Genomic DNA, 25,693 nt, shown 5'->3' on the forward strand with positions numbered 1-25,693 from the left:
GGTCTTTCGCCCCGCAGGCCCGATATTTAAGCTTAGTGCAACAATTTTGTCCAGGATGAAAGAATATCAGGGGGCAAATTACTCTCCCCCTCCTTATATATTCATCTGCAAGCTCGGAAAAGGTTAAAATCCGTGGGCATGAAAATAAAATTTTTGAGCCTTCTGGCTACCGCTCCCCCCCCCCCCACACTACTGAATGTCCTATTGATTCTCCTTCATGATAGCTGATGCACTATTATACTCTACTATGCATATTTTTTATGAAGCCTCAAGTGAATAAAATCAGCTAAATGAAGGTTAAAATATAATGCCTATAATACCGGTTCATTTTATAAAGAACTACACGTGTCTTTGGAAGCGAATATGTCACTGTGCGGGATTACGTCCTCTGTAATTGGGAAGCTTATCGCATAGTTTTACGATGATCCTGAATCGATTTTCTGTTTCTGAATTTTCATTTGGTTGTAATTTAGCCATCTTAGGGCAAGAAATATTACTAAGAAAGCTACTTTGATGTCTGTCGATTCATTATTATGCATAAAAAGGATATTAAAGTCAAATTTTTGGTTCAAATGAGCCCTTAGCCAATATTCTAGGACCATTAGCTACGTACAATCACCCCTGGTGAAAAAAAGAAAAAGAAACGCATCTGACCATCCTTCTTAGCTGGTCATTTCCTTTTTTTGTTGATAGAAGCTGGAAACCTCAGCGGTTTTTTTTTACATACTGAATTTGATAGTCTTTTCATCATCAAGATCACTTCCCTTTTTGGGATAATTCCCTCTTTTTCTAAAATATGGCAAATTTTCAAGGTGTGTAAGAATGTAAAATTTTATCGAATTTGTGGATAATTTTTAGACTGACTAATACTTGACCGTTTTACGTTCTTTCCCCAATTGGCTTAAGTTACAGAATGGCAATATGAAACCACTATTAATAGCACTAGGTTTTCTTTGCCTTTTAACTTTTAACTGAATTCTTTTAAGAACACTTTCATTTCAAAATGTTGAGCTAAATTCATCTAGTTGAATCTCACTCTGTTTCCTTTTTTGTCAGCAAATTCACCTTCCTTTTTTTGTCAGCAAATGACGCTTACAGTCGTGTTTACGCTTTTCAGGAACACATTAAATAAAAGCAAACTTTTCTTTTATAGGACAGATAGAAACCTGATTCGGCTAGAAAAGAAAAGAGTAACGAATCGTGAAAACACAGAAACAAATGTATTAACAAAATAAAGTACACATTCAGCTTTCATATCTTATGTAATTAGCTTCAAATTTATTAAATACAAAACCATCAGCCATGGGAGAAGTAAAACAATCAACTAAAAATTATGGTATGAAAACCAAAGGGCAGTTATGACTATTCCAGGAAGGATGAATTTTTCACTGCAATAAGCAGCATGGCTGATTTCAAGCCTAATCATTTCATATTCACTTGGCTTGCTCTTTAGTTTGACTGGATAAAATGAGTACTGTCCCAGTTCGTGAAATTTTTCGAACCTTCTCTAGCATCATGTTAAAGGCTGATTTGCATGGTGAGTTGACTGTCAATTGCAAGCTAGTAAGTCCATTATCTTAGGTGAAAATTGTTGTCTTATAATTCTTTGTTTTCTGCACATATCCGTCCCATTTAATTTTTGTGGATCTGCCTCTTGAAAAGTATATAGATCGCTATACGATTTTGTATAGGAATGATGGTAACGAGCGTCTGGATTATCATAATGATAACCTGAAAAATAAAGAGTAAGCAAAATATTAGCTAATAGTCTTCCATGTAAATGTTATTTCAATAGGTAATGTAGAAAATACACCAATTTACACTTTCGAAGAATGACAATTTAAACGTTTAATAAAAATATGATTTAAGTAAACATTTAAGGAAGCTCAACTCAATTTTTAGCGAGGTTATATGCCTAGCTCAGAGTATGTCATCTTTGCATCTATCCAAGGAAACAAATATAGTAAGAAAATATTTGGGAAATTTTCAATGAATATCCATTCCAATTAATACTTTGAAACCGTACCATTTAAGAAAAACAGTTGTTGCTGAAACAACTTTTAAAAATTATGGAGCAAGATTGAAGTGATAGTGATTAAAACAGAATGAACATTAAAATTAAATTTACTAATTTTTAGGGCAAACCAGTTAATCCACTACGGCTGGAAAAGGCAATTTCAACAGACGTTTAGAACTTTATATGTCTCTCAGTTTTCACCTAATCCATTTTCCCTTAGGGCATTTGAAACAATCCAATAACAGTATCTTAAGGAGGCCTTAGACAGTCAATCATTTTGATCAAAAGCTTTTATCAATCGATTGACTAAAGTATGATTGACCGTCTAGGAACCTGTTTGACGCTTGAGTCAACCGTTGACAGTGATTGATAGAAAGTTTGAATGACTCAGTCATTTTGATTAAAAGCGGTGTGTTAGATTAGCTTTGGTCAATATAGAAGGGTTGATTGAAGGGTCGATTGAAGGTTGATTAAAGTACACGTCAATCAATTGATGGAAAATTTTGATCAAAATGATTGACCGTCTATGGCCTCCTTTGAGCTTTGGGCCCGTGTAAGCTTTTTTTTTATTATTAATCAACATTTTTTTTCAACAAAATAAGTTCTTAAAAAAAAGTAAAGATAATGAACAAAAATAGAATCAAATCATCTACCAAGAATACAACTACCACAAATCAATATCAATAAATAAATGAAACCCGAAACAAACAGAAATTAAAATAAATAACAGTCAAACTCAAAACAAGCAGAAATTAATATGAGTAGGGCTCAAAACCCCAAGCTTTCTAAAAGCCAGAATATAATTTGTACTTTACTGAAAAAAATTCAAATGAATTTACTGAAAAAAAAAAAAATGTGCATTGTCAGTTTAATACACATATGCTGATATTTATTCCTTAAAACCTTAATTGATTTTTGATTTCTTAAATTAATCAAATAAAAGAAAATTTGAGAATGGCTATCGCAAAATTTCTATTAGATAAATTTCGGGACAATACGACATGTGTGTTTGTGTGTGTGGGGGGGGTAGCGGCCATCCGATAACTTTGACTCTTAAAAAGAGCACTAGAGCGTCTGATTACCAATCCAATGAACCCCCTCCGAAGTTTATATGGCCACGCTTTCTATAAAAACCTTATATGCCCCCAGGACATAACTTTCAATACTTACCATGAGGGCTGGGGGTTTTGTTATCCTTAAATACATAATTTCCCGGCCGTTCTGATACGCTGAACAAAATGGCTATCTCAAAATTTTGATTGGAAGTGTTTTGGGAAATGATGGGCGTAGGGGGGGGGGGGGGGTATTTGCCTTTTTATCACTTTCTACTAATAAAAAAGGCTCTAGTATTCTCAATTTCCAATCAAATGACCCCTTTTTGAAGCTTCTACGACAAAACTTCTCTAAGAACCTTATATGGCCCAAGGGCATCACTTACGACCCTTGTCCAAAGGGCTATTGGGGGAGGGTTGTCATCCTTAAAGAAATAATTTCTAGACTTTTCAACTACGTTGAACAAAATGACCATATCAAAATGTTGATCGGAAATTTTTGGGGAAATTATGAGCGTGGGGGGGGGATTCTCCATCCGATTACTTTTGATTATTAGAAAGGGCAATATCCCATTCAATTTCCATTGGAATAAGCCCTTTTTGAAGTTTTTACGACAACAGTTTCTATGAAAACATTATGTGCACCCAGGAAACAACTTACAACCTTAGCCCCGAGGGCTGTGGGGGGTTTGTCATCCTCAAAGACCTAATTTCCAGACCTTTCAACTACGTCGAACAAAATGGCTATCTCAAATTTTTTTTGGATGTGTTTGGGGAAATGGTGGGCGTGAGAGGGGGGCTTGTTGCCCTGCAATCACTTTCTACTATTAAAAAGGGCACTAACCCTTTCATTTCCAATCGAATGAGCCCTTTTTGAAATTTCTACGACAACCCTTTCTGTAAAAACCTTATAAGCCCCCAGGGCAAAACTTACAACCCTTACCCTGAGGGCTGTGGGGGATTGTCATCCTCAAAGACCTAATTTACAGAACTTTCAACTACGTTGAACAAAAGGGTTATCTCAATATTTTGATTGGATGTGTTTGGGGAAATGGTGGGCATGATAGGGGGATTAGTTTCTATTCAATCGCTTTCAACTGTAAAAAGGTCGCTAGCCCTTTCAATTTCTAATTGAATGAGCCCTTTTTGAAGTTTCTACGACAACACTTTCTGTAAAAACCATATATCCCCAAAGGGCAGAATTTACAACCCTTGCCCTGAGGGGTGTGGAGAGGTTTGTCATCCTTAAAGACATAATTTCCAGAACTTTCAACTATGTTGAACAAAATGGCTATCTCAAAATTTTGATTCGATGGGTTTGGAGAAATGGTGGGCGTGAGGTGGGGTTAGTTACCCTCTGATTACTTTCGACTATTAAAAAAGACACTAGCCCTTTCAATTTCTATTGAATGAGCCGTTTTTGCAGTTTCTACGACAACACTTTCTGTAAAAACCTTATATGCCCCCAGGGCATAACTTACAACCCTTGCCCTGATAGCTGGGGGGGGGGGTGTCATCCTCAAAAATCTAATTTCCAGAACATCTCAACAACGTTGAACAAAATGGCTGTCTCAAAATTTTGATTGATTGTGTTTGGGGAAATGGTGGGCGTGAGGGGGGGGGTAGTTGCTCTCCAATCACTTTCGACTATTAAAAAGGGCACAAGCCCTTTCAATTTCCAATTGAATGAGCCCTTTTTGAAGTTTCTACGACAACACTTTCTATAAACACCTTATATGCCCCAAGGGCATAACAGTAGTGAGCTATTAATTACTGCGAGATACACAAAACCTGTCAGACGACTTTCTGGAGTGGTTACACCCATTTCGGACAGGTTTCTGGCGTCAAGAGCCAAGCCCGTCAGATTTTCTACCTTAATACATGCCAACTGCATACCATTTAATGTTGAATATCCTAAAAGAAAAAAAAATACCGCTTCAGTTTTGCCATCGGGTAATATATTCAATTTTTTTAGTATAAAATACAGATGTAGATTACGGTTTTCTACAGTTTGAAAACACTACTTCAACGATTCGAATAGATTATTTGCTTTTTTTGATTGATTATTTGCACTGATGAGGGAAATGGAGAACTCCAAGCGAATGTTGGTGAGTAAATGTTTTCTTGCGTTATAATAAAAAAAAATCATTTTGTGCATTCAATTAAGTCAATCATTGTCTGACATGTATGTAAATAGGTTTGTATCAGATACTGGAATAGCAAAGATAACTATCGCTTGATTCTTCCTGGAATACCTTCCGCTGTCACAGGCTTAAATCCTTTCCGGTATAGGGATTTAAAAACCTTTGTCTAATGGTTGTAATCGGCTTAATTTGTGATGAAGAATTTCTATGTTAGATTTAAAAATTGCTAAAAAACACACACGGAGTGTTTTGAAAGTGCAAAACACCTTTAGTGTAGGGGGCTTGGTATTGAGGAGGGGTGACACCCCTTCATATTCGGAATATAATCTATTGGAACTAATACGCAAATTGTGTTATATTTTTTGTGTGCATCTTATTTGCATTATTATTCTATGGGTTGAGACCGTTTTAGGGAGCGCTGATTCCTTTTTATGATTTAGGAGTTTAACCAGATGAGATTTTGAGCAAAATAATTTACTCCCCTAAGTTTTAATCTTGTCCCTTACTTTCAGTATAAAAAAGCATACTTTTTTTTCATTTATCCTGTGTAATGAAAGAGATTATTAGACTCCGTCTTTTGGTGTTACTTGATGAAAAAACTAAATTTAAATTTTGTATTCAAGGAAAATGCTGGTCAACATCCAAATAAGAAAAGACTAAGGCTGGATGAGAATGACAGATCCAGACCTGACATGGACTATATAGAGTTGATTGCTTCAAAGAACATGTAGAGGGAATCAATGATCATGTATGCGCATCCATGTGACAACCAGGTCATCTATAATAGCTAGCTAATGATGTGTCTCAAATTAAACCGACCAATGACTCTCTTGACATAACTATAAGTGAATTTATCAGCTAGTTACGTATATTAAGTCAAGGGGTGTTTGTAGAAAAAGAGGAATGGAGGGGCACAAAAAACCCTATTTCTATTTTACATAAATGAAAATCCTTAATAATCCTTTTTTTCTTCAAGTTTATAATGCACATACAATTTTGCAAGGGAAAATAGATCATGAGCGATAAATTAACGTCAACTTAAGGGGTTAGATACTCCTTGTTACATTTTATGTTATAGCATTCATCGATACTTCTTTTTTAGTCTTAATAATTTTAAACCAACAAGTTGTGTATGTTAAGTCATGGGCTAATTGTAGGAAAAAGAAGGGGGTGGGGGGGGGAAACATCTATTTCTATTTTACATTAATGAAAATCATTAATAATGTTTTTTCTTCAAGTTTATAATACACTTACAATTTCGCAACAGAAAATAGATTACGAACGGTAATTTAGCGTCGATCTAAAGGGATAGATACTCCTTGTTATATTTTATGTTACAGCATTCATCGATTCTTTTTTTTATTCTTAACAATTTTAAATTAGCTAGTTGTGTGTGTATTAACTCATGGGCTAATTCTAGGAAAAAGAGGAATGGAGGGGAGAATTTTTTTTTCTATTTACATCAATGAGCATAGAGTTGATTAATAGTTTATTGTTTTGACCTTATAAAATAGTGCATATTTCACATGGAAAATAAATCCTGTTTTTATAGATTAACATTGGTGAATTATCGCCTCCTCCATCAACATCAGCTCAAGAGTCGATTATTTTCAACGATAACATAGAAAGGCAATGGGGTTTTTTAAACGACTGTTTTGGGGAATTAGCTAGCCTAGAGGATTCAACCTGTGATATAGACATGACTGAGGACCCGGAATGGCCAAGTAAGTTTATAAACGAATATTTAGGGGATATTCCCCAAGTGCACTTGAACCGGGTTCACTTGGTGGTTTTATTTATGCCAATACATATGCAAATCAAATTGTGTCAAAAGATGATGTTGGGTGGGTTGATCAGCTATCCCCAAACACATGCATTATTTTGGACGATTTCACTCGTGGGTTAATTTAAAACCCTCCCCCCACTATTTTAATGGACAATATTGAAGTTCAAAATAAATTCAAAATAGCTGATCAACTAAGCCCAAACATACTGGAAGTTATGCTTAGTGACTTGGGTGATTTCACACCACGCCCAGCCCCATTATTGAGATTGAACAGACTGGTTGTAATAATGAATTGGGAGATTTTACACCACCCTCCATCCCCCTTATTGAGGTTCAGCAGAGTGGTAATGATGATATTGAAATATCACCGCTACCACCGGCAACTACACTACCAGATTTTTTCCTTGTCTAACTCTGCCTCGCACCATATCAATGTTTATGGAGCCATTTTCAGTGATCCCTTTAATTCTTTAATGTCTGGGGATATAGTAACAGATCCCCTGGCTATTACACATTCCTAAGTGAACAAGATTCGAGCCCTTCTTGAACAAGAGATGAGGGTGTGGAGAGGAAGAGGCAGTTTAAAAGCGTCAATAGTACTAAAATTATTTTATTTAAATGAAAATGCGGGCGAGGTATATTCAATGTTTGTACATACTGAGATGCTACCAATGCACCCGCATTTGGAAAATTACGAGGAGGTATTTTTGGATTGGATTAAGAGCATCGTAACTAAACTGGATAATTATAATAAGGGGGGAAGTGGGTCAGAGATTTTATTTATTGAGAATTTAAACGTTAATATCTGTAGATTTAAAAAAAGATTTTATTTAAAAAAAAATTTAAACAAGAAAAACGGGTTTTAATTTCTATAAAGCAGTCAATACTAAACACTTAATTAAACAAAAAATCCTCCGAATATTTCGGCCCCACATCCGGGAGCCTTTCTCAACGAAAAAAAAAACAAAAAAATTTCTTACATCAACATAAAAAACATACTAAACAAACAAAAGAAAAAATATAAATAAATAGGAAAAGAAAACTCACATATTAAATAAACAATTCCATTCACTTTTGTTTATACGCCAGTGAATGGCATTGTTTATTTAATATGTGAGTTTTCTTTTCCTATTTATTTATGTTTTTTCTTTTTTTTGTTTAGTATGTTTTTTATGTTGATGTAAGAATTTTTTTTTCGTTGAGAAAGGCTCCCGGATGTGGGGCCGAAATATTCGGAGTATTTTTTGTTTAATTAATTGTTTTGTATTCACTGCTTTATAGAAATTAAAACCCGTTTTTGTTGTTTAATTTTTTTTTGTAAATGGAAAAGCAGTGTGGTCTAAGAAATTATTTTATTTTAAGAGGAAGCGACTTGATATCCAATGGTGTGTTTCCTGGTCCGAAGGTGTATTGTGTGGAAACGCACAATAAGGTTATCCAACAAGTTTGGAAGGGGGTGCCTACACACTTTGTAAAATAATTTTAATATGAGTGTTTATGGAAACTGTGTAGAACGTTGCTTAGTCCTAAGAGTAAAAGTCATGGCGATTCACTCTTTGCAATATAAAAACTACACAGTTAGAGTTGAGAAAAATGCCATGTCAGCCATATAAGACAAAGTTTATTCACTTGAGGATGATGTTAAGGTACTTCCACACGGACACTATCTGATTTCAGATTGAGTTGAATTCATAAAGTACAGAAAACAACTGGGTCTGGATAAATGAACTTAAATTCTTTCTTTCATTTTTTTTTCATAATACAAAGTGGGTGGGTGGGGAAACATTTTTTTATCAAAATATGTTAGTTTTCTATGTGTGTGTCTGTGTGTGTGAGTCTGTGTGTGTGATTGCAAGGTAGAGTTATTTCTTCATAATATCGCGCCTTCCGGTCCGGGCCTGGCCCGCCGCAGTGGGCCCCCCGTGCTTTCCGGTTTGGCTTTCGGCCGCTGCAGCGCCCGCCCCCGAGGGGCCCATTTCTAAGTGTATATATTTAATATAAGTAAATTAAAATTTTGTAGAAATCATATTACTTTGTTTATAGAAGATTGATGTTTGGGAGTCATTCCCCTTAAGCAAGGAAGATGAATTGTTACATGTAAAGTGTTCAGATAGAATTGAACAATGGAATACTTTTGTTAATAGTTGGGAGCATGAAGCTCAAAGTATATATCTTGACTTGAAAATTTATACTATCTAAATGTTCTAAATGAGGGTGGGGTGGGGGTGGGGGGCCCATTTCAAATTAAAATGTTGTTGTTGTTGATTAAATGTGTCGTAAAAAATATTTTTAGGTAAATAAAATGAAGAAAAAACAAAAAAAAACTGTGATATTATTTTGATTAAGTGTATTTATTGTTTAATAAAAATGTGTTTTTTTCCTAAGAAGTATTTCAAATTAATGTTGTTGTTGTTTTTGTTGTTGTTGTATGAAAAATTTTTTTTGTAAATGAAGAAAAAAAATCTTGATTAAGTGTATTGTATTTATTAAATAAAAAGTGCCAATAATTGCAGGGTTTTTTCTAGGTGGCTAAACCCTATAAATTGACCCCAATAGAACTCGCTCTTTAACTTGTGGAACACTTTGAGGACAATCAGAGCAAATTCATTAAAAATGATAATATTGGTGATGATACAAACTACTTTTACTTCAAGATGCACTTCGACGTGTGGATAAACATAAGCCCTATCGTTTGAGACAAGTCAATGTAAGTGTCATTGATCACAAAAAGAAAATTCTCTTCAAGATTCTGCTGCTGCTGGAAGGTTAGCACAATTAAAGAAGGATGACGAATCGAATTAAATAGTGGCAAGATTTGTAAATATACTGCCAAACTATTGTCGTTAAAAAAGTAAAAGACTCAGAACATAGCTCATGGAAAGTGGTCAAGATCATGTTCAAGTTGATAGCAATTGGAAATGAATTATAATTCAAGGGAAGAGTTATAATCTACTTGTTTTAATTTATGATATGGTTACAAATCGTAAAGGACTTTTATCATTTGACAGTCATCTATTCAACTTTTAAATACATTAAACTTCCCGAAAAGTCTTATTATCAATAAGCAAATTCTAAAGAAATTCCAAGAGCATAGTCCATCACCATCATCAACAACATTAAAACAAGAAGAAGAAGAAGAAGGAGAAGAAGAAGAAACGGGTGAAGATTTTAAATCAATGTTGGAAAATACTAGTACACCTAGTGGAAACATTGATTTGACGATGACGAGGCCAGTGGTACCCAGAAAAAAGCTAAGACGTATTGATATCAACTCAAAGTCATTATCATCACCCACTAGTATGGAAAAGGGTATTGGACGTTACACTACGTGTTTATGATCAAAATAGTTGAAGTTTTGAAACATGTTTATGAAAATATTGGCGAAACGGGAAGTTTAAGTTCCCCCATCACTCTTTCCAAAGTACTGGTGTTGACTCGAAAAGTGTACAAGACATCTACAAAATGAACCAAGTTACACTGTACATCGAAATCATAGGGTTCATGGTAATGATTATCGAAAACTAAAGCCTTTTCCCCACTGCATACAATGCAATCAGATCTCTTAACTCTAGATGATTTTCAAAGGCGTCACATTACACCATACAAGTACATTCTACTTGCAATCAGTGTTTTAGTCGCTATTTGTAAGCCATTCCATTGCGGACAAAGAGAGGTGTTGAAGTTGTTCAGGCTATAGAAAGTATTCTTGAACAAGATTCTTATAAAAAAACTCAAACGGATCAGGGTAATGAATTTGTTCATCCACATGTCGAAAAATACTATTGAAATATAATACAATCCTCCATCATAGTCACTGTCCTATAAAGGCTGCATTGGCCGAACTATTGACAAGAACTATTCGACTTTTAATTTCAAGATATTATATATTGAAAAATACTGCTGCTTTTATTCATGATTTAGATAAAATCATATTGATTTATAATCAATGACCCCATCGATCATTGTCCAACTCAACCACAACAGCAGTCCATTATTCTGATAATAATACACTTGATAGTTCCCTGGAACAGTATTTGTCCAATGAAAAGACTATATAGAAAAAATTCAGTGTTGGTGATAGTGTTAAACTCGATAGAACCACTATTAGATTTGAAAAGGGGAATTATTTGTGGTCAACTGGATTTTTTAAAGTGTCAAAAATCCTAAACGCCAGACCCAAAGCGTATCATCTACGAGACACCAAAGATGTTGAGATTCTTGTTGGCCTTAATGACTATGAACTACAAAAAGTTAAAAATAATAGTGAAATCTATCAAATTGAAAAGATATTAAAGAGTCGTACTCTCAGGGGCAAGAAACAGTTGCTTGTTCGTTGGCTAGGATACAACTCTGGTTTTGATTCTTGGATTGCAGTTGAAGACACTAACAATGCCCAATGATTCTTATGTAACGTTTATGTCCAACGTCTCCGACCCTCTCTACAATGATTTGAATAAAACAAGTGATTTTTGGACAAAACTCTCCGCCACCATCAAATTCGAGGATGGAAAGTTTGAATTGGCTCTTGTCGACTGTATTCTCAAAAATAGATTTGATATCTTGAGAAAGGATTACATGTTGATATAAAAATTAGACCCTATGAATGGCCACTCCTTAGCGATCAACATGATGATTGGCCACTCCTTAGCGATCGAGATAAAATTGAAAAGGTAAATTCATTTGAATATCAATTTGACGTATTACAATACGAGAAACTCAGTTATATGAATTATTTGTGTCATACTATCAATGAAAGAATTTTCGCTCGTAAAAAAGGAATCTTTCAATTCAACTATTCAAAGGAAGAGGACAAGATCTACATTAGTTCACCCATTGCCAATAAAAAGGTTATTCTCAATGATAATCTAAGATATAATCTTGGTTTTAAACACAATATAATTAATGGTAAAAGTGGTGGAACTGTTAGTGGGATGAATCATGTTATCATTGCTGATTATCCACCCGGTTTCGCCTCGGACTCTTGTGTATTTCTTTATGCGTTCTTTGTGGAAACATCGAGAGTTGGTAATTCAAAGGTTCTCCTCCTACGTGTTCTTGAACGAAAAACAACGCATGAACATGTTCCACTATAATAAAAAGCATCTTCAGTATGTTCCTGTAAACACTTCATATTTGAAACTCTGTCAGTTAACACTAAGAAGTGAATTGGGTGATCCTCTAGCAATAAAAAAAGGTTTACCTGTAATTACAGGTCATTTTTGACCCATTGCCTAAGATGAATAATAGAAGTATTCCATCTGTCTATCCAGATATTGACTGCTATGTTGGTGCTCGTCAAATAGGTCCTCGTCCTCGTCAAATAGGTCATGGATTGAACAATTACAAGGAGCGTACTACAATTTCTGGCTATGATCTTGGTAGTTGGTTTGCTAGGCTATTTTGTTCTGCACCATCCCTTACCAGAATATATTTTGTACCTGCTGCAGCAAATTATGCTGCCTCAACACTACAGGACTGGAGGTCGGGTAAAAATGTCAAAGCGAGTGTTAAAGAAAATATTAGACCTTCAGCAAGAGCCGTTGGTGAACAATTAAAGTCTCAGTAAAATGTGAAGGGATTAAAATAGGGTACTTGGTCATCATTCACTCATCAGTCTCTACCCAGATGGGAAGCGAAAGACATCAACAACGAATTTAAGGGAAAAAAGGAAGAAGACCAACAAAAAGAGAAGAAAAAGATTTTTAGATCAAAGAAGGATTTCTTCTATTAAGATGACCTATCTCCCCCACAAAGAATCGTACCCATCAATCAGCTCATCATTTAATCTATTCAATGCTGAAAATATTGATGGCAGTGTCAAGTATGATTAGTATGAACAATTTCATCCTCAACAACCTCTGTCGGAAAATATACACTTTTAGGTATTTTCCAATGAAGATTATTTCATAGATTTATCATCAAAATTTAATGATTCAACGAGAGTTTTAAAGAAAATATTAGATCTTTAGCAAGAGCAGTTGGCGAACAATTAAAATTTAAGAAAAAGGTTAAGGTATTAAAAACAATTCGTGGTTATCATTCACTCATCAGTCTCTACCCAGGTGGGAAGCGAAAGACATCAACAACGACTTTAAGGCAAAAAAGGAAGAAGATTAATAAAAAGAAGAAGAAAAAGATTGTTAGATCAAAGAAGGGTTTCTTCTATTAAGATGACCTATCTCCCCCACAAAGAATCGCACCCATCAATCAGCTCATCATTGAATCTATTCAATGCTGAAAATATTGATGTCAGTGTCAAGTATGATTAGTATGAACAATTTCATCCTCAACAACCTCTGTCGGAAAATATACCCTTTCAGGTGTTTTCCAATGAAGATTATTTCATAGATTTATCATCAAAATTTAATTATTTAAATGTTGTGGTGAAGAAAAAGTCAAAAAATACAATTCCCACTGCTAGCGATGGCCTGTCCTATGAAAACTGTATCCTACACAACTGATTCAAACAAATTAATGTATTCATTAATGTAAGTTTAGTGACCACTAACAATGATTTATAAAACAATGAGAGCAACATACAATTTATGTTGATGACTCCAGTCATACAACGAGTTGAGAGGAAAGGCACTGGGATATGAATATAGATCGAATGTTGGTACTGAGGGTGAGTTAACTGCTGCAGTGACCCAAGAGTATCATTTATTTGGAAAATTAAATCGTGAGATATTTAATATATTTCAATGGTTGCCTCCTAATGTTAAAATTGACATGAAGTTGCAACTAGCTCTCATTTTGAGAAAAACACTTGCTGCAGCACCTGAAGAGAATGTCATTATCACTTCAGCAATTCTTCATGTTCGAAAACAACTGGTTATGAGCTCTGTTGCATTGGCAGTGGAAAAAATGAGAGCCAATGGTAACAATATCAAACTTCGTGCTCCTCATACAGTCACTTATCAACATCACATTGCCACTGACTCTCGTAGTTACACCAATTCGTCAATTATCGACTCAGAATTACCCTCAAAACTCACCTCTTTCCTAGCGAAGAGTACTAGTGCCATTGTATCATATACCGCTTCCCCCCATGATATTAATTTTTTGGCTTGTGCAACCTTGTGCGCAAACTAAATTGGAGTCCATTGCGCACTTTATTATTTGACAAAAATCCTAAAGAAGTGTGTAAGAGTTGACTATGCTATCTCGAGATCATGACTCACAACTATGTTGAAATGTAATAATCAATTCAATCTTTTCAAAAAATCATGACGTAATTATTTCGGACTTGGCTGGCGCTTAAGATTTGAAGATAGTAAGAACGGGGAATGTACGTTTAGAGTGCACATTTGCCAAAACTTTGACTGAAATTATCACATTAATATCACTGAGTCAATTTGAAACTTATTGGGAAATCACCCCCGACGGCAGTGTTTTACTAGACCTTGCACCAAGAACACAAATCAAATAATCAGCGTATTTAGTATGGATTTATACATGTACCAATATAAATCCTATTGTATACCATCAGACATCATTGAAAAAATACAAGTGTTATCAATACCCTATTTAGCAGTCCGTCGAGTGTGAAGACAGGTCATTGGCTATGCATCTTTCAAACAGCGAAGAATATAGAATTTTTTGATCCTCTTGGCCTATCATATAAATTGTACACCCCACACATCAACAACTTTATTGAAAGCAGTGGGAAAACTATTATTCAAAATGTGAGGAGAGTTCGGGATTTAACGACTAAGACCTGTGGCTTTCATGCACTACTCTATCTCATGTTCAGATGTCACGGCTATACTTATAAGCATTTTCTCAACATTTACGCTGACATTCCTCGTCTGAACGACTTCCTAGTGGAAAATATACTTTAAAACATGTTTAATTTTTATTTTAGTGCCCTACGAATAAAATGTTCTAAATATGTATGTAAAATCGTTTATTAATAAAAATAATGTATATAAACAATAAAAAACGACTTTTCTACTATTTAGATTTCTTCTTCCACTACTTAGGTATTTGTCGAGAGCAACTAATGCGGGTAGATCATCTGAATTCCCCATATACTGATCATTATGTGCTTAGTTGTCAGGGTCTCATTTTCTACAGTATAATGTAATTTCACTCTTATCATGTCTCTTTGTATAGTCAATGATTCTATTTTCAGTCATATTGTAAAATTCATGTGTTTCAATTTGCTTATTTGAGACAATATCTCACATAGTGTTCTCAAATGGAAAATCACTCTCTGTTACAATTAAATAAAAATCAGAACACTTTAACTGTTTGCAGCCTTTGTTTTCGAAGGGATGACGAAGAAACCAAATTGATTTTTAACTTTAGCATTTGAATTGTATATCTGACTCCTCCTTTAAGAATGATTTAAAACCCAGGTGATCCGTCTCTCTAAGCTATAAGCAGAGTTCACATTAAGGACTATTTCTAGTCATACAAGAATGTACGTTCTCCAACAGATGACATTTACCATAGAGTAAATTAGAACATAGGTGGCGGCTAGGGTGACAGTCACATATCTCTTCAAGACAAGAATTCTAGCCATTAATTTGCAATGCTTAACCTCTATACTATTGACACGGATTTCATAATCTGTACTTTTCACCGTATTCGTCAATCATTGTACTATTCTCACATGATGACCAGCTGCCCAGTGAATACATGCATACTGGATATGTATAGAACATTTTTTCATGTGTTGACACTATCACCGCAAAAAATGAAACTGACATACGATCGGCAAATTCACAGGGAGAGAGGAGTAAATCCTGTTTTAACAAAATCTTTTTCGTGAAAAATCATAGTCTTAAATTTCTAAGGTAGTGTGTTCAAAAGCAAATCCACAATATCATTTTGTTCTGTTTCGATTAATATTTTAATAAATTTTGTAAATGCGTTTGGACCACGACGTAAAAGTTTCATAAAATAGGCTAATGACGGAGGATCAGTTTTCATTATATTAACAAGTATTCTCTGAGAAAATATCTTCCTTTGAAGAGGTAACTCCAGAAAATCATCATCTAGAATCAAAATTTTTTCCATAAACACAAGATTCTGTATAATTTTCTCTTTCTCAAATCCATCTATTTTTTACAATCCTAAAACTCTCACGACCAACTTCAGACTAACCAGGATTCTTTCGCTACTTTAAGAATATACGCTAACCTACTACAAAAATCTTCGATTTATAAACAATTTTGTTAAATGTAATTACAATAGCAATAAGAATCACTGATAAAACTTATGTTCTTCACTACATTTTACTGTTGCATTCTAAGAAGTTTCAAGTTTATTTATATGAACTATATCCAGTTTCGCGGCAAAGTATAGTTGCTTTTCCTTTTTTAAATTTTCTCAATGATATCCCACATCTTGCATGCATATCAATCTAATTAACGCTTAGTTGAGATCCTCGTGCAATTTCCACTGCTACGTTTTGTACTCTTGTCTTAATATCGTTGCTACTACCTGCTCCACACTCAAGCTCCAATAGCGTAAACATAGCACTCATTTTCTATGCTAATATCTTATCAAATAATAGAGCATAAAAAACAAATAGTTCTCTCTCTGAATTCAATCCTCGTACTAATACGAGCTACGATGAAAATCCCTCCTTATATTGAATCTGGTTGCTGTGGATTTGTTGTTATGACATCATAGCCACGATATTCTTCTCAATTTATATGGTGTAGGATTCGTAGAAATATCTCTGACTGGTCCAGAAATGGGTGTAACTACAGAAATGGTCTGACAGGTTTTGTGTATCTCGCGGTGATTAATAGCTTATTACTCATAACTTACAACCCTTGCCCGGCGGGATCGGGGGGGGGGCGGGGGTTGTCATCTTCAAAGACATAATTTTCAGAAACTACAACTACGTTGAACAAAATAGCTATCGCAAAATTTTGATTGGATGTGTTTGGGGAAATGGTGGGCGTGAGAGGGGAGTTATTTGCCGTCCAATCACTTTTGACAATTAAAAAGGGCACTAACTCTCTCAATTTCCAATTCAATAAGCTCTTTTTGAAGTTCGTACGACAACGCTTTCTATAAGAAACCTTATAAGTCCCCAGGGCCTAACTTACAACCCTTGCCCTGGGGGCTGTGACAGGGTTATCATCCTCAAAGATCTAATTTCCCGAACTTTCAACTACGTTGAACTAATTGGCTATTTATACATTTTGATTTGAGTTGTTTGGGGAAATGGCGGGAGTGAGGGGGTTAGTTGATCTTCAATCACTTTCGGCTATTAAAAAGGGCACTAGCACTTTCAGTTTCCAAATAAAGGAGCCCTTTTGAACTTTCTACAATATCTCTTTCAATAGAAACCTTATATGCCCCCTGGGCATAACTTAAAACCCTTGCCCTGCGGTCTGTGTGTGTGTGGGGGGGAGGGGGGTTTTTATACTCACAGACATAATTTCCGTAACTTTACACTACGTTGAACAAAATGGTTATCTCAAAATTTTGATTGGATGTGTTTGGGGAAATGGTGGGCATGAGAGGGGAGTTAGTTGCCCTCCAATCACTTTCGACTATTAAAAAGGGCACTAGCCATTTCAATTTCCAATCGAATGAGCCCTTTTTGAAGTTTCTACAACAACACTTTCTATGAAAAAAACTTATATGCCCCCAGGGCATAATTTACAACCCTTGCCTAGAGGGCTGTGGGGAGGGGGGTGTCTTCGTAAAAGACATAATTTTCAGATTTTTCAACTACGTTGAAAAAAATGGCTATCTCAAAATTTTGATTGAATGTGTTTGGGGAAATGGCCCTGCAATCACTTTCTACTATTAAAAAGGGCCTAGCCCTTTCAATTTCCAATCGAATGAGCCCCTTTCTGAAGTTTCTCCGACAAATCTTTCTATAAAAAACTTAAATGCCCCCAGGACATAACTTACCACCCTTACTCTGAGGGCTGTGGGGGGTTTTCATCCTCCGAGACCTAATTTCCAGATTTTTCAACTACGTTGACAAAAATGGCTATCTCAAATTTTTATTGGATGTGTTTGGGGAAATGTGTTTTGGAAGGTTTAGTTGCCCTTCAATCACTTTCGACTATTAAAAAGGGCACTAGCCCTTTCAGTTTCTGATTGGATGAGCCCTTTGTGAAGTGTCTACGAAGACGCTTTCTATAAAAATCTTACATCCCACAGGGCAGAATTTAAAGCCCTTGCACTGAAGGGTGTATGTGTGGGGGGGGGGGTTCATCCTCAAAGACATAATTTTCAGAACTTTTAACTACCTTGAACAAAATGGCTATCTCAAAATTTTGATTGGATGTGCTTAGGGATATGGTGGACGTGAGAAGGGGATTAGTTGCCCTCCGATCACTTTCGACTATCAAAAAGCGCACTAGCCCTTTCAATTTCCAATCGAAGGAGCCCTTTTTGAACTTTCTACAACATCACTTTCTATAGAAACCTCATATGCCCCCTGGGCATAACTTAAAACCCTTGCCCTGAGGTCTGTGTGTGTGTGGGGGGGAGGGGGGTTTTTATCCTCACAGACATAATTTCCGGAACTTTAAACTACGTTTAACAAAATGGTTATTTTAAACTTCTGATTTTATGTGTTTTGGGAAATGGTGGGCATGAGAGGGGAGTTAGTTGCCCTCGAATTACTGTCGAGTATTAAAAAGGGCACTAGCCCTTTCAATTTCCATCGAATGAGCCCATTTTCAAGTTTCTACAACAACACTTTCTATAAAAAACCAACAAAGACAAATACTTGGACTTGCAATTTTGATATGTCACATCACTCAGATAATTCTTGTACAAGCCCCTTCTCCTCTCTATTAAACATAAATATTTTTTACTAGCATTCCTGGCTGCGTTCGTAAAATTCCTCCCTAAGACATTATCAGAAACTTCACAAATGTTTTTTCTAAAATTATTCCACCCATCTTATACATTGTCAAATTTTAAGCTCTTCAGTTTAGTATTCAACTGTTTCTGGAAAGATTCCTTCTAGTTCTCATCCTCGAGTCTATCAACATTATAACTTCCCGGGAGGTAGTTAACCTTCCAAAATTTCAACTTTAAATTAACCCTAAACACAAACTAGATGGTGATCTTTACTTTTAACATCAAAGAAGCACTCCTATATACCCTAGTATCTTGTATTTACCCTTCCAGTCTTCGGTTTACAATAACAAAATCAATAAAGTTTGCTGTCATAAAATAGAACGTTAACTCACGTGCTATTTTATGACCAAACCCTGTATTGTTTTATAACTAGATTGATATACCTACAAAATTTCAGCTGTCTGTAGCCATTATTGTTTTCTTTTCCTATAACAAATTTACCTAGGCTAGGCTAGGATACCCTCTATCCCTATTTCTACTGACCTGAGCGTTAAAACCTCCTAATAAAACACCATATTTTTACCTGGGACCCTGTCTATTTGCTCTTGTAATTGTAAGTTACAGGAGCTGTAACTGTAACTGTAAGTTAGAGTCACTAGTATCCCCGTCAGTCGGTTCTACAGGGGCATAAACTACTATTATTGATACCCTGAACTTACGAGTCATTATTCATACACTTAACGATTAATTTCTATTATTAATACCTTCCCAGCCTAAACAAGACTTAGCAGCTTCCTTATTCATCATGAACCCTACTCCTAATAAGTCTCTGAAACCCCTAATAAGTTGCTAAAACTCCTAGAAAGTCCAGTTCAAATCGTCTAAATTTGTCAGTCCAAATGTCGATACGATAGTTATTTTTAGCGTCGTAATATTCCAAGTTCCTATTTTCATGTTCTATGAATCATTGAAGTTACTTTGGCCTCAGGAAAATCATTGGTTCCGGATACCAGACCAAGACGGGGACCAACACACCTTCTCAAGTCTACACCGAAGCGTCTTGAAACCGCACAGCAAGACTGGGCCCATCTTGGTCACAACATGGTTTTCAGCACTGAGCGATGCTCTTCTATCAAAAAGAGACTATACGACTAATCCTTCCATAGGAACCTTAAATGTCCCCGAGGGATTACTTACAACAGTTGCCCGTGGGGTCTGGGGGGTGTCAACTCTGGAGTTTTGTTATCTAATCTTTGAACTATTTTTAAAGAAATGGCTGTCTCAAAATTTCCAAACTTGCTATTTGGAGGGACAATTTTAGTTGCTGGAGGGGATTTCCGTCAGCGCTTGCCTGTTCAACTCCCAAGCAACCGCAGTGAAATACCTGATTTATCAGTAAAAAAGTAATCTCTGGAAGTATTCCAAACATTTTTATTTAAAAAAAATAAACGTGTCAATTGTGAACAGGATACATTCGCAAAGTACACCATGGACCTTTAGTTTGAGATACAGTTAGTCAGTCGGGTACCCAAAACAATCCACACTTAAAAGAAGTTTAAAATCACCGCTTCTCTTCTCTTAAAACCCTTTTGCTATATTCTGACGTTCTTATTTTCTCAGCACTTACTTTATCCTGAAACAAAGCTATGTAACCGTTTCAGAACTACAAATCTAACCTACTAAAAAGTCTTTGCTTTTTGCAAGGGTTCTACAGTAATTAAGGGACAAACACATGCCACAAGCTAAGGGCTGGACACAACTGGCAAAAATGGCATGCACTCATTTTTTTTGAACGAAGAATTTATATGTTCTTTTTTTGTAAGAAAATAGATAAAACCTCAGGAATGAAAATAAAAGTTGAACTTCATAAGTTTATAAAGGTGCACATAGAGATTTTTCATAATGTTGCATTAGTGTTATCAATTGTTTTTTCCTAACTAAGGGGTGACTGAAAAATGTAAAACGCTGCTCATGCAAACCTTTCTATCAATGAAAAATTGTAAGCAGGAAAAAGACCCTTCCAGTAAACGTTTTCTGACCCGGAGTTTTTGGTTAATAAAGGAAAATATACAGAAGTAGCAATTTTACTATATTACACAAACGGTATTCTTATCTATTCTATGTAAAAGAAAGTGACAAAAAAAAGAGTAAAATAAAAGAGATATTTACCAGATTCAGCATCAGTTGCTCAGTAATAGTAACTATTTAAGGCACTTGTTGAAAAACCAAATTAGATTCTAGGATTTGTCACCTCTTAGTTCGTTTCCTGACAAACTATCCTTGGATGTGGGAATGAATTCTCTTGAGGGTGCCATGTCTGGATACAACATCAAACCATGTTCTAAAAATTAACCTTATTACATGATTGGGCCAACGAAAGTACAAGTCACGTACAAAAAAATTGAGTAGTATCTCCTGTGATAATTTTGGCATGAAAATAAAATGACGACGTGTTTTAAAAATGGCCTATTTTATAAATCTATAAATCTTTGATGAAGGTACTATGGGTTCGATCTTAGATGTATAAATTTTGTACTGGTTAAATGACCAACAATTTTTTAACAGTTCTGAAGTGCCTGAGTTTGAATAAAACAATGTAGTTAATTATGACCGTATTTCAAACAATGGGCTATACGAAAAATGTGGTTCAATACCGCTCTCTAGGGATATAATGAAAGAAAGGTTGAGGTGGCTAGGGCACGTTGTGCGGATGAAGGATGACGATTGCCTAAAATTGTCCTTTTTGGCCAACCCTCAAGGGCTAAACGGACAACCGGCCGTCCTCGTCTGGGGTGGGAGGACGCCATAAAGAAAGATTTAAAGGAAATGGGAACTTCATGGGTGGGTGTAAAAATGAGGCTTTGAATTGATTGGGATGGAGGAGGAGCGTGCGTAGCTGTGTTGGCCTCAGGCGGCTTGTAACTGCGGTGAGCTGTTAGTAGTAGTAGTAGTAATTAGTTCTAGCAAGGGGAAAAAATATAGCAACATAACCAAAACAATGATAAAGAAAACAACCAACGTTGGCGATTGAGTGGTTAGAAGTTTGGGTTTTGCAGATACAATCAAATATATGCACACTTTTAAGCCTTATTATCACTTAAGTGGCGTTTTCAAAATCTATTTTGACATACACATACATTTAGTCTACACCTTTATCATTGGTTTTGAGGTGGGGGGGGGGGTTGAGAGTAGCAGTGATGAATTCAAATAAATGCCAGAAACATTTTTGTATAATAAGAAGAAAGTTGTTACCTTGCAGCATTTTGTGGACGCAAAAATTTTTCCAAGGACAATCTTGCCAGAAATTTTGATCTCCGCTGGGAATTCCCCCTGGACAATTGTGTCGTAATATTCTATCCATATGTAAAATTGTGCATGCAAAGAGGAAGAAAGACAAATAAATTGAATTTTACAAAAGAATTCAGGGTAATTCTTCCGAAATAGTTTCTCCACTTGAAAAATTCCTCCAAATAATACCCCCGCACAAAAATCATTCTCGTACTCAGTACTCATCGCTTTAATGTATTTACCTAGTATACCATACAAGAATAGGACCTTCGCTAAAGCTCTTCTATCAGCTGAATCAAACGTTTGCTCATAATGTATAAAACTGTCGACTAAAGGTGTTTGATGACTCAGGCACTAAAACCTTGCGGTTCTTTTCTTTAAAACTGTTTCCATGCCATCTCGAAGTATAAAAAGTATAATCATACTAAGTAATTTGCTTCCAATAGGAACCAAGCTAATGGCTCTGTACTTACTACACTCACGTTTATCACCTTTTTAATATAGTGGTTGAATTTAAGTTTTCCTAAAATCCCTAGGTACTTCCCCTTTTTCAAAAATCATATTCATAATCTTTAATAATTTTTATCTAATCTCATAACCACCGTATTTCAAAAACTCACTTACGACACGTTTGCGACACTAAGAGCCTCTGAGGCCCTATAATGTTTTTTAATCTTTTTAGTGCTGTCAATAATCCTTCCTCACAAAATAAATCTTCCTTCACATCCAAAGTGTCACAAACGTTTTTTATTCCTTTCTATATCTTTTCTTGCAACTCTATCACGGTTTAGCACGTTGTTAAAATGTTCTACTCGTCTTTCTTTAACTCTTTCCTTGTCACTAATTGCGGCACCGTTCTATCCTTAACTGGGACACGCCCCAATTTTATCCATGGCCTTCACTTTACGCCTCCTTGATACATAGTTTAATGTTCTCTCCACTTTCTTTATATTTCTTTTATTTTCAAATGATCTGTCACTCAAATAATCCTTGTAAATTTCCTTCCTCCTCTCTATTAAACATAAAGTATTTTTAATTTTTTTTATTTAAGGGGACGTCCCCGTCCTTGACCCCTCGCTCTTTCCGACTAGTCCGAGTTTTTTCCCCATTCTTTAACAAAATGAATGCTCAATTTAAGGGCTGCTGAATAAGAATGAGATTTTTTTTTTAAAGTACAATGAAGCTTTAGTGGAAAGAGGGGGGGGTGAATAGGGCTCCACTTCCCACATACAAGGAATGACTTCTGGTCCAAATATTAAAGTTGCTCTTTACTTTCATCTGAGGAAACGTTTTATAATTTAATGCCTCAATATGCCGTACTGCATAGCTGGACACCAGCTACTAGGGAGCGTTTGGTAGATTTTTATATGAGGGGGTTGGAATCCCTATGAATAAGATTTCTCCAGAGAATCCTGTTAAAAATTAAAATTCTGACCTGAAAATAATTTTTTACAGTTCAGATATCCCTCGCATGAACCATTTTAAGGGATGCCCTTTTTCAGGGATAAATTTCTTTCTTGAAACATTTCTATACAAAAATTAAGTTAGAAAAAAAATGTTGGTAGGAGTGGAAGGGTTGAAAAAGACGGCAGGTTTCCTCATATTTGGAATTCCGCCTAATAATGGAATAAAGGTTATAAGTTTAAAAGGACTGTAAATCAAAGCAAAGAACAAGGTTAAAAGTTAAAAGAAACAGGAGTTATAAGATGTCTACTTAATTTAAGTGGCCTAACTTAAAAGCATACAGAATATTAACCATGACAGAACTAAGAAAATTGAAAATTAAGTTAAAATAGATTTTGAGAACGCCACTTAAGTGATAATAAGGCTTAAAAGTGTGCATATATTTGATTGTATCTGCAAAACCCAAACTTCTAACCACTCAATCGCCAACGTTGGTTGTTTTCTTTATCATTGTTTTGGTTATGTTGCTGTATTTTTTCCCCTTGCTAGAACTAACTACTACTACTACTACTAACAGCTCACCGCAGCACCAAGCCGCCTGAGGGCAATACAGCTACGCACTCTCCTCCTCCATCCCAATCTATTTAAAGCCTCGCTTTTTACACACACCTATGAAGTTCCCATTTCCTTAAAATCATTCTTTATGACATCCTCCCACCCCAGGCGAGGACGAACTACTTTCTGTTTAGCCCTAGATGATTGGCGGAAAAGAACAATCTTCGGCAATCTGTCATCCTTCATCCGCACAACATGCCCTAGCCACCTCAACCTTTCTTTCATTATAGCCCTAGAGAGTGGTATTGAACCACATTTTTCGTATAGCCTATTGTTTGAAATACGGTCATAATTAACTATATGGTTTTATTCGAACTCAGGCACTTCAGAACTGTTAAAAAATTGTTGGTAATTTAAAGGCCATATAAGTACATTTTGATATTCTAAACCCCGCCATCCTGCTAAATATTCGAGGGCAAATTGTTTCTGTGCAGACTATCATTCCGAAGCATTATTATGCAAATATTAAACATGAATACAAAATCAGTTTTTGTTATTTAGGAAATTTAATGTCTTTTCATACTGAAGTCTATAAAAAAATATTTGATTATTACAGCAAGTCCGATTTCTAACAATGATTTCCACTAAGCTTCAAACTTTCGGTTTTCCTTTTTAAGGTTTTGGAATTTTTATAATCCCTTTTCAAAATATATACAAATATTTTTTGCTGTTTAAGCAATTTAGTGTACTTCTAAATACATCAAAATCTAAAATTTTTCCTCATAAGTGTGACAACGTCATTGCAATACTGATGTATATAAAAATGACGTCACTAACATAAATAGTTTTTTTTCCAAAATTAAGGTTCTTAACGAATTTTCTCAAACTACTGATCTACCTAAATCGTTTTTTTAGGCCAGAATATACCAGGATTACAATTTTCCTGAAAAGAATAATGAGGTGTTTTCGAGAAAAAATACATACATAAACAAATAAATATACAATTATTGCTCGTTTATAAAGATAGTATATATATATATATATATATATATATATATATATATATATATATATATATATATATTTTTATATATATATATATATATATATATATATATATATATATATATATATATATATATATATATATATATATATATATATATATATATATATATATATATATATATATATATATATATATATATATATATATATATATATATATATATATGCTTCAGAACCATATTTGACTACTGTCACCACTGTAGCTTCTAATATTCTAATCTTGGTTTGTAGACTTATCTTCCTATTCTTTCAAGCTTTTTTTAATTGCGAAAAAAACTCTGAGCCTTGGCTATTCTACTTTAACATCTTCACTGCTCCCACCATCTCTACCAACAATACTACCAAGGTAAGTGAAGCTGCCCACTTGATCAGTATTTTCATTACCCAATGTCACCTTTTCATCTTCATTAATTCCTATCCTAGTGACTTAGTCTTCTTTACATTATTTTTTAAACCTAATCGTGCACACTGAACTCAACAAACCCTTAAAAGCTCACTCATTTTGCTCACAGTTTCATCTACGATGTCGGTTATATCATCAGCATAATCTAAATCCAGGAAAGTTTTACCTCCCCATTTGATTCTGTGT

The 25,693-nt window shown here is 35.1% G+C and overlaps 1 protein-coding gene across 1 annotated transcript in view; it reads right to left on the bottom strand.

The window, feature by feature from the left end:
- Positions 1-1,209: 1,209 nt before the first annotated feature.
- The window catches only part of LOC148950313 (neural cell adhesion molecule 1-A-like), a 170,036-nt gene continuing 145,552 nt past the window's right edge, over positions 1,210-25,693 (bottom strand). The window contains exons 10-11 of the mRNA XM_089091834.1: positions 20,959-21,130; positions 1,210-1,731 (exon numbers count right to left, since the gene is read on the bottom strand). Of these exons, the coding sequence (XP_088947960.1) occupies positions 21,027-21,130 (104 nt within the window). The 3' untranslated portion in view covers positions 1,210-1,731; positions 20,959-21,026. The remainder of the gene's footprint in view (positions 1,732-20,958; positions 21,131-25,693) is intronic.

Source organism: Artemia sp. Qi Xiang Cuo, chromosome 7 (assembly GCF_049724085.1).
Source record: "Artemia sp. Qi Xiang Cuo chromosome 7, ASM4972408v1, whole genome shotgun sequence".
Lineage (NCBI taxonomy): Eukaryota > Metazoa > Arthropoda > Branchiopoda > Anostraca > Artemiidae > Artemia > Artemia sp. Qi Xiang Cuo.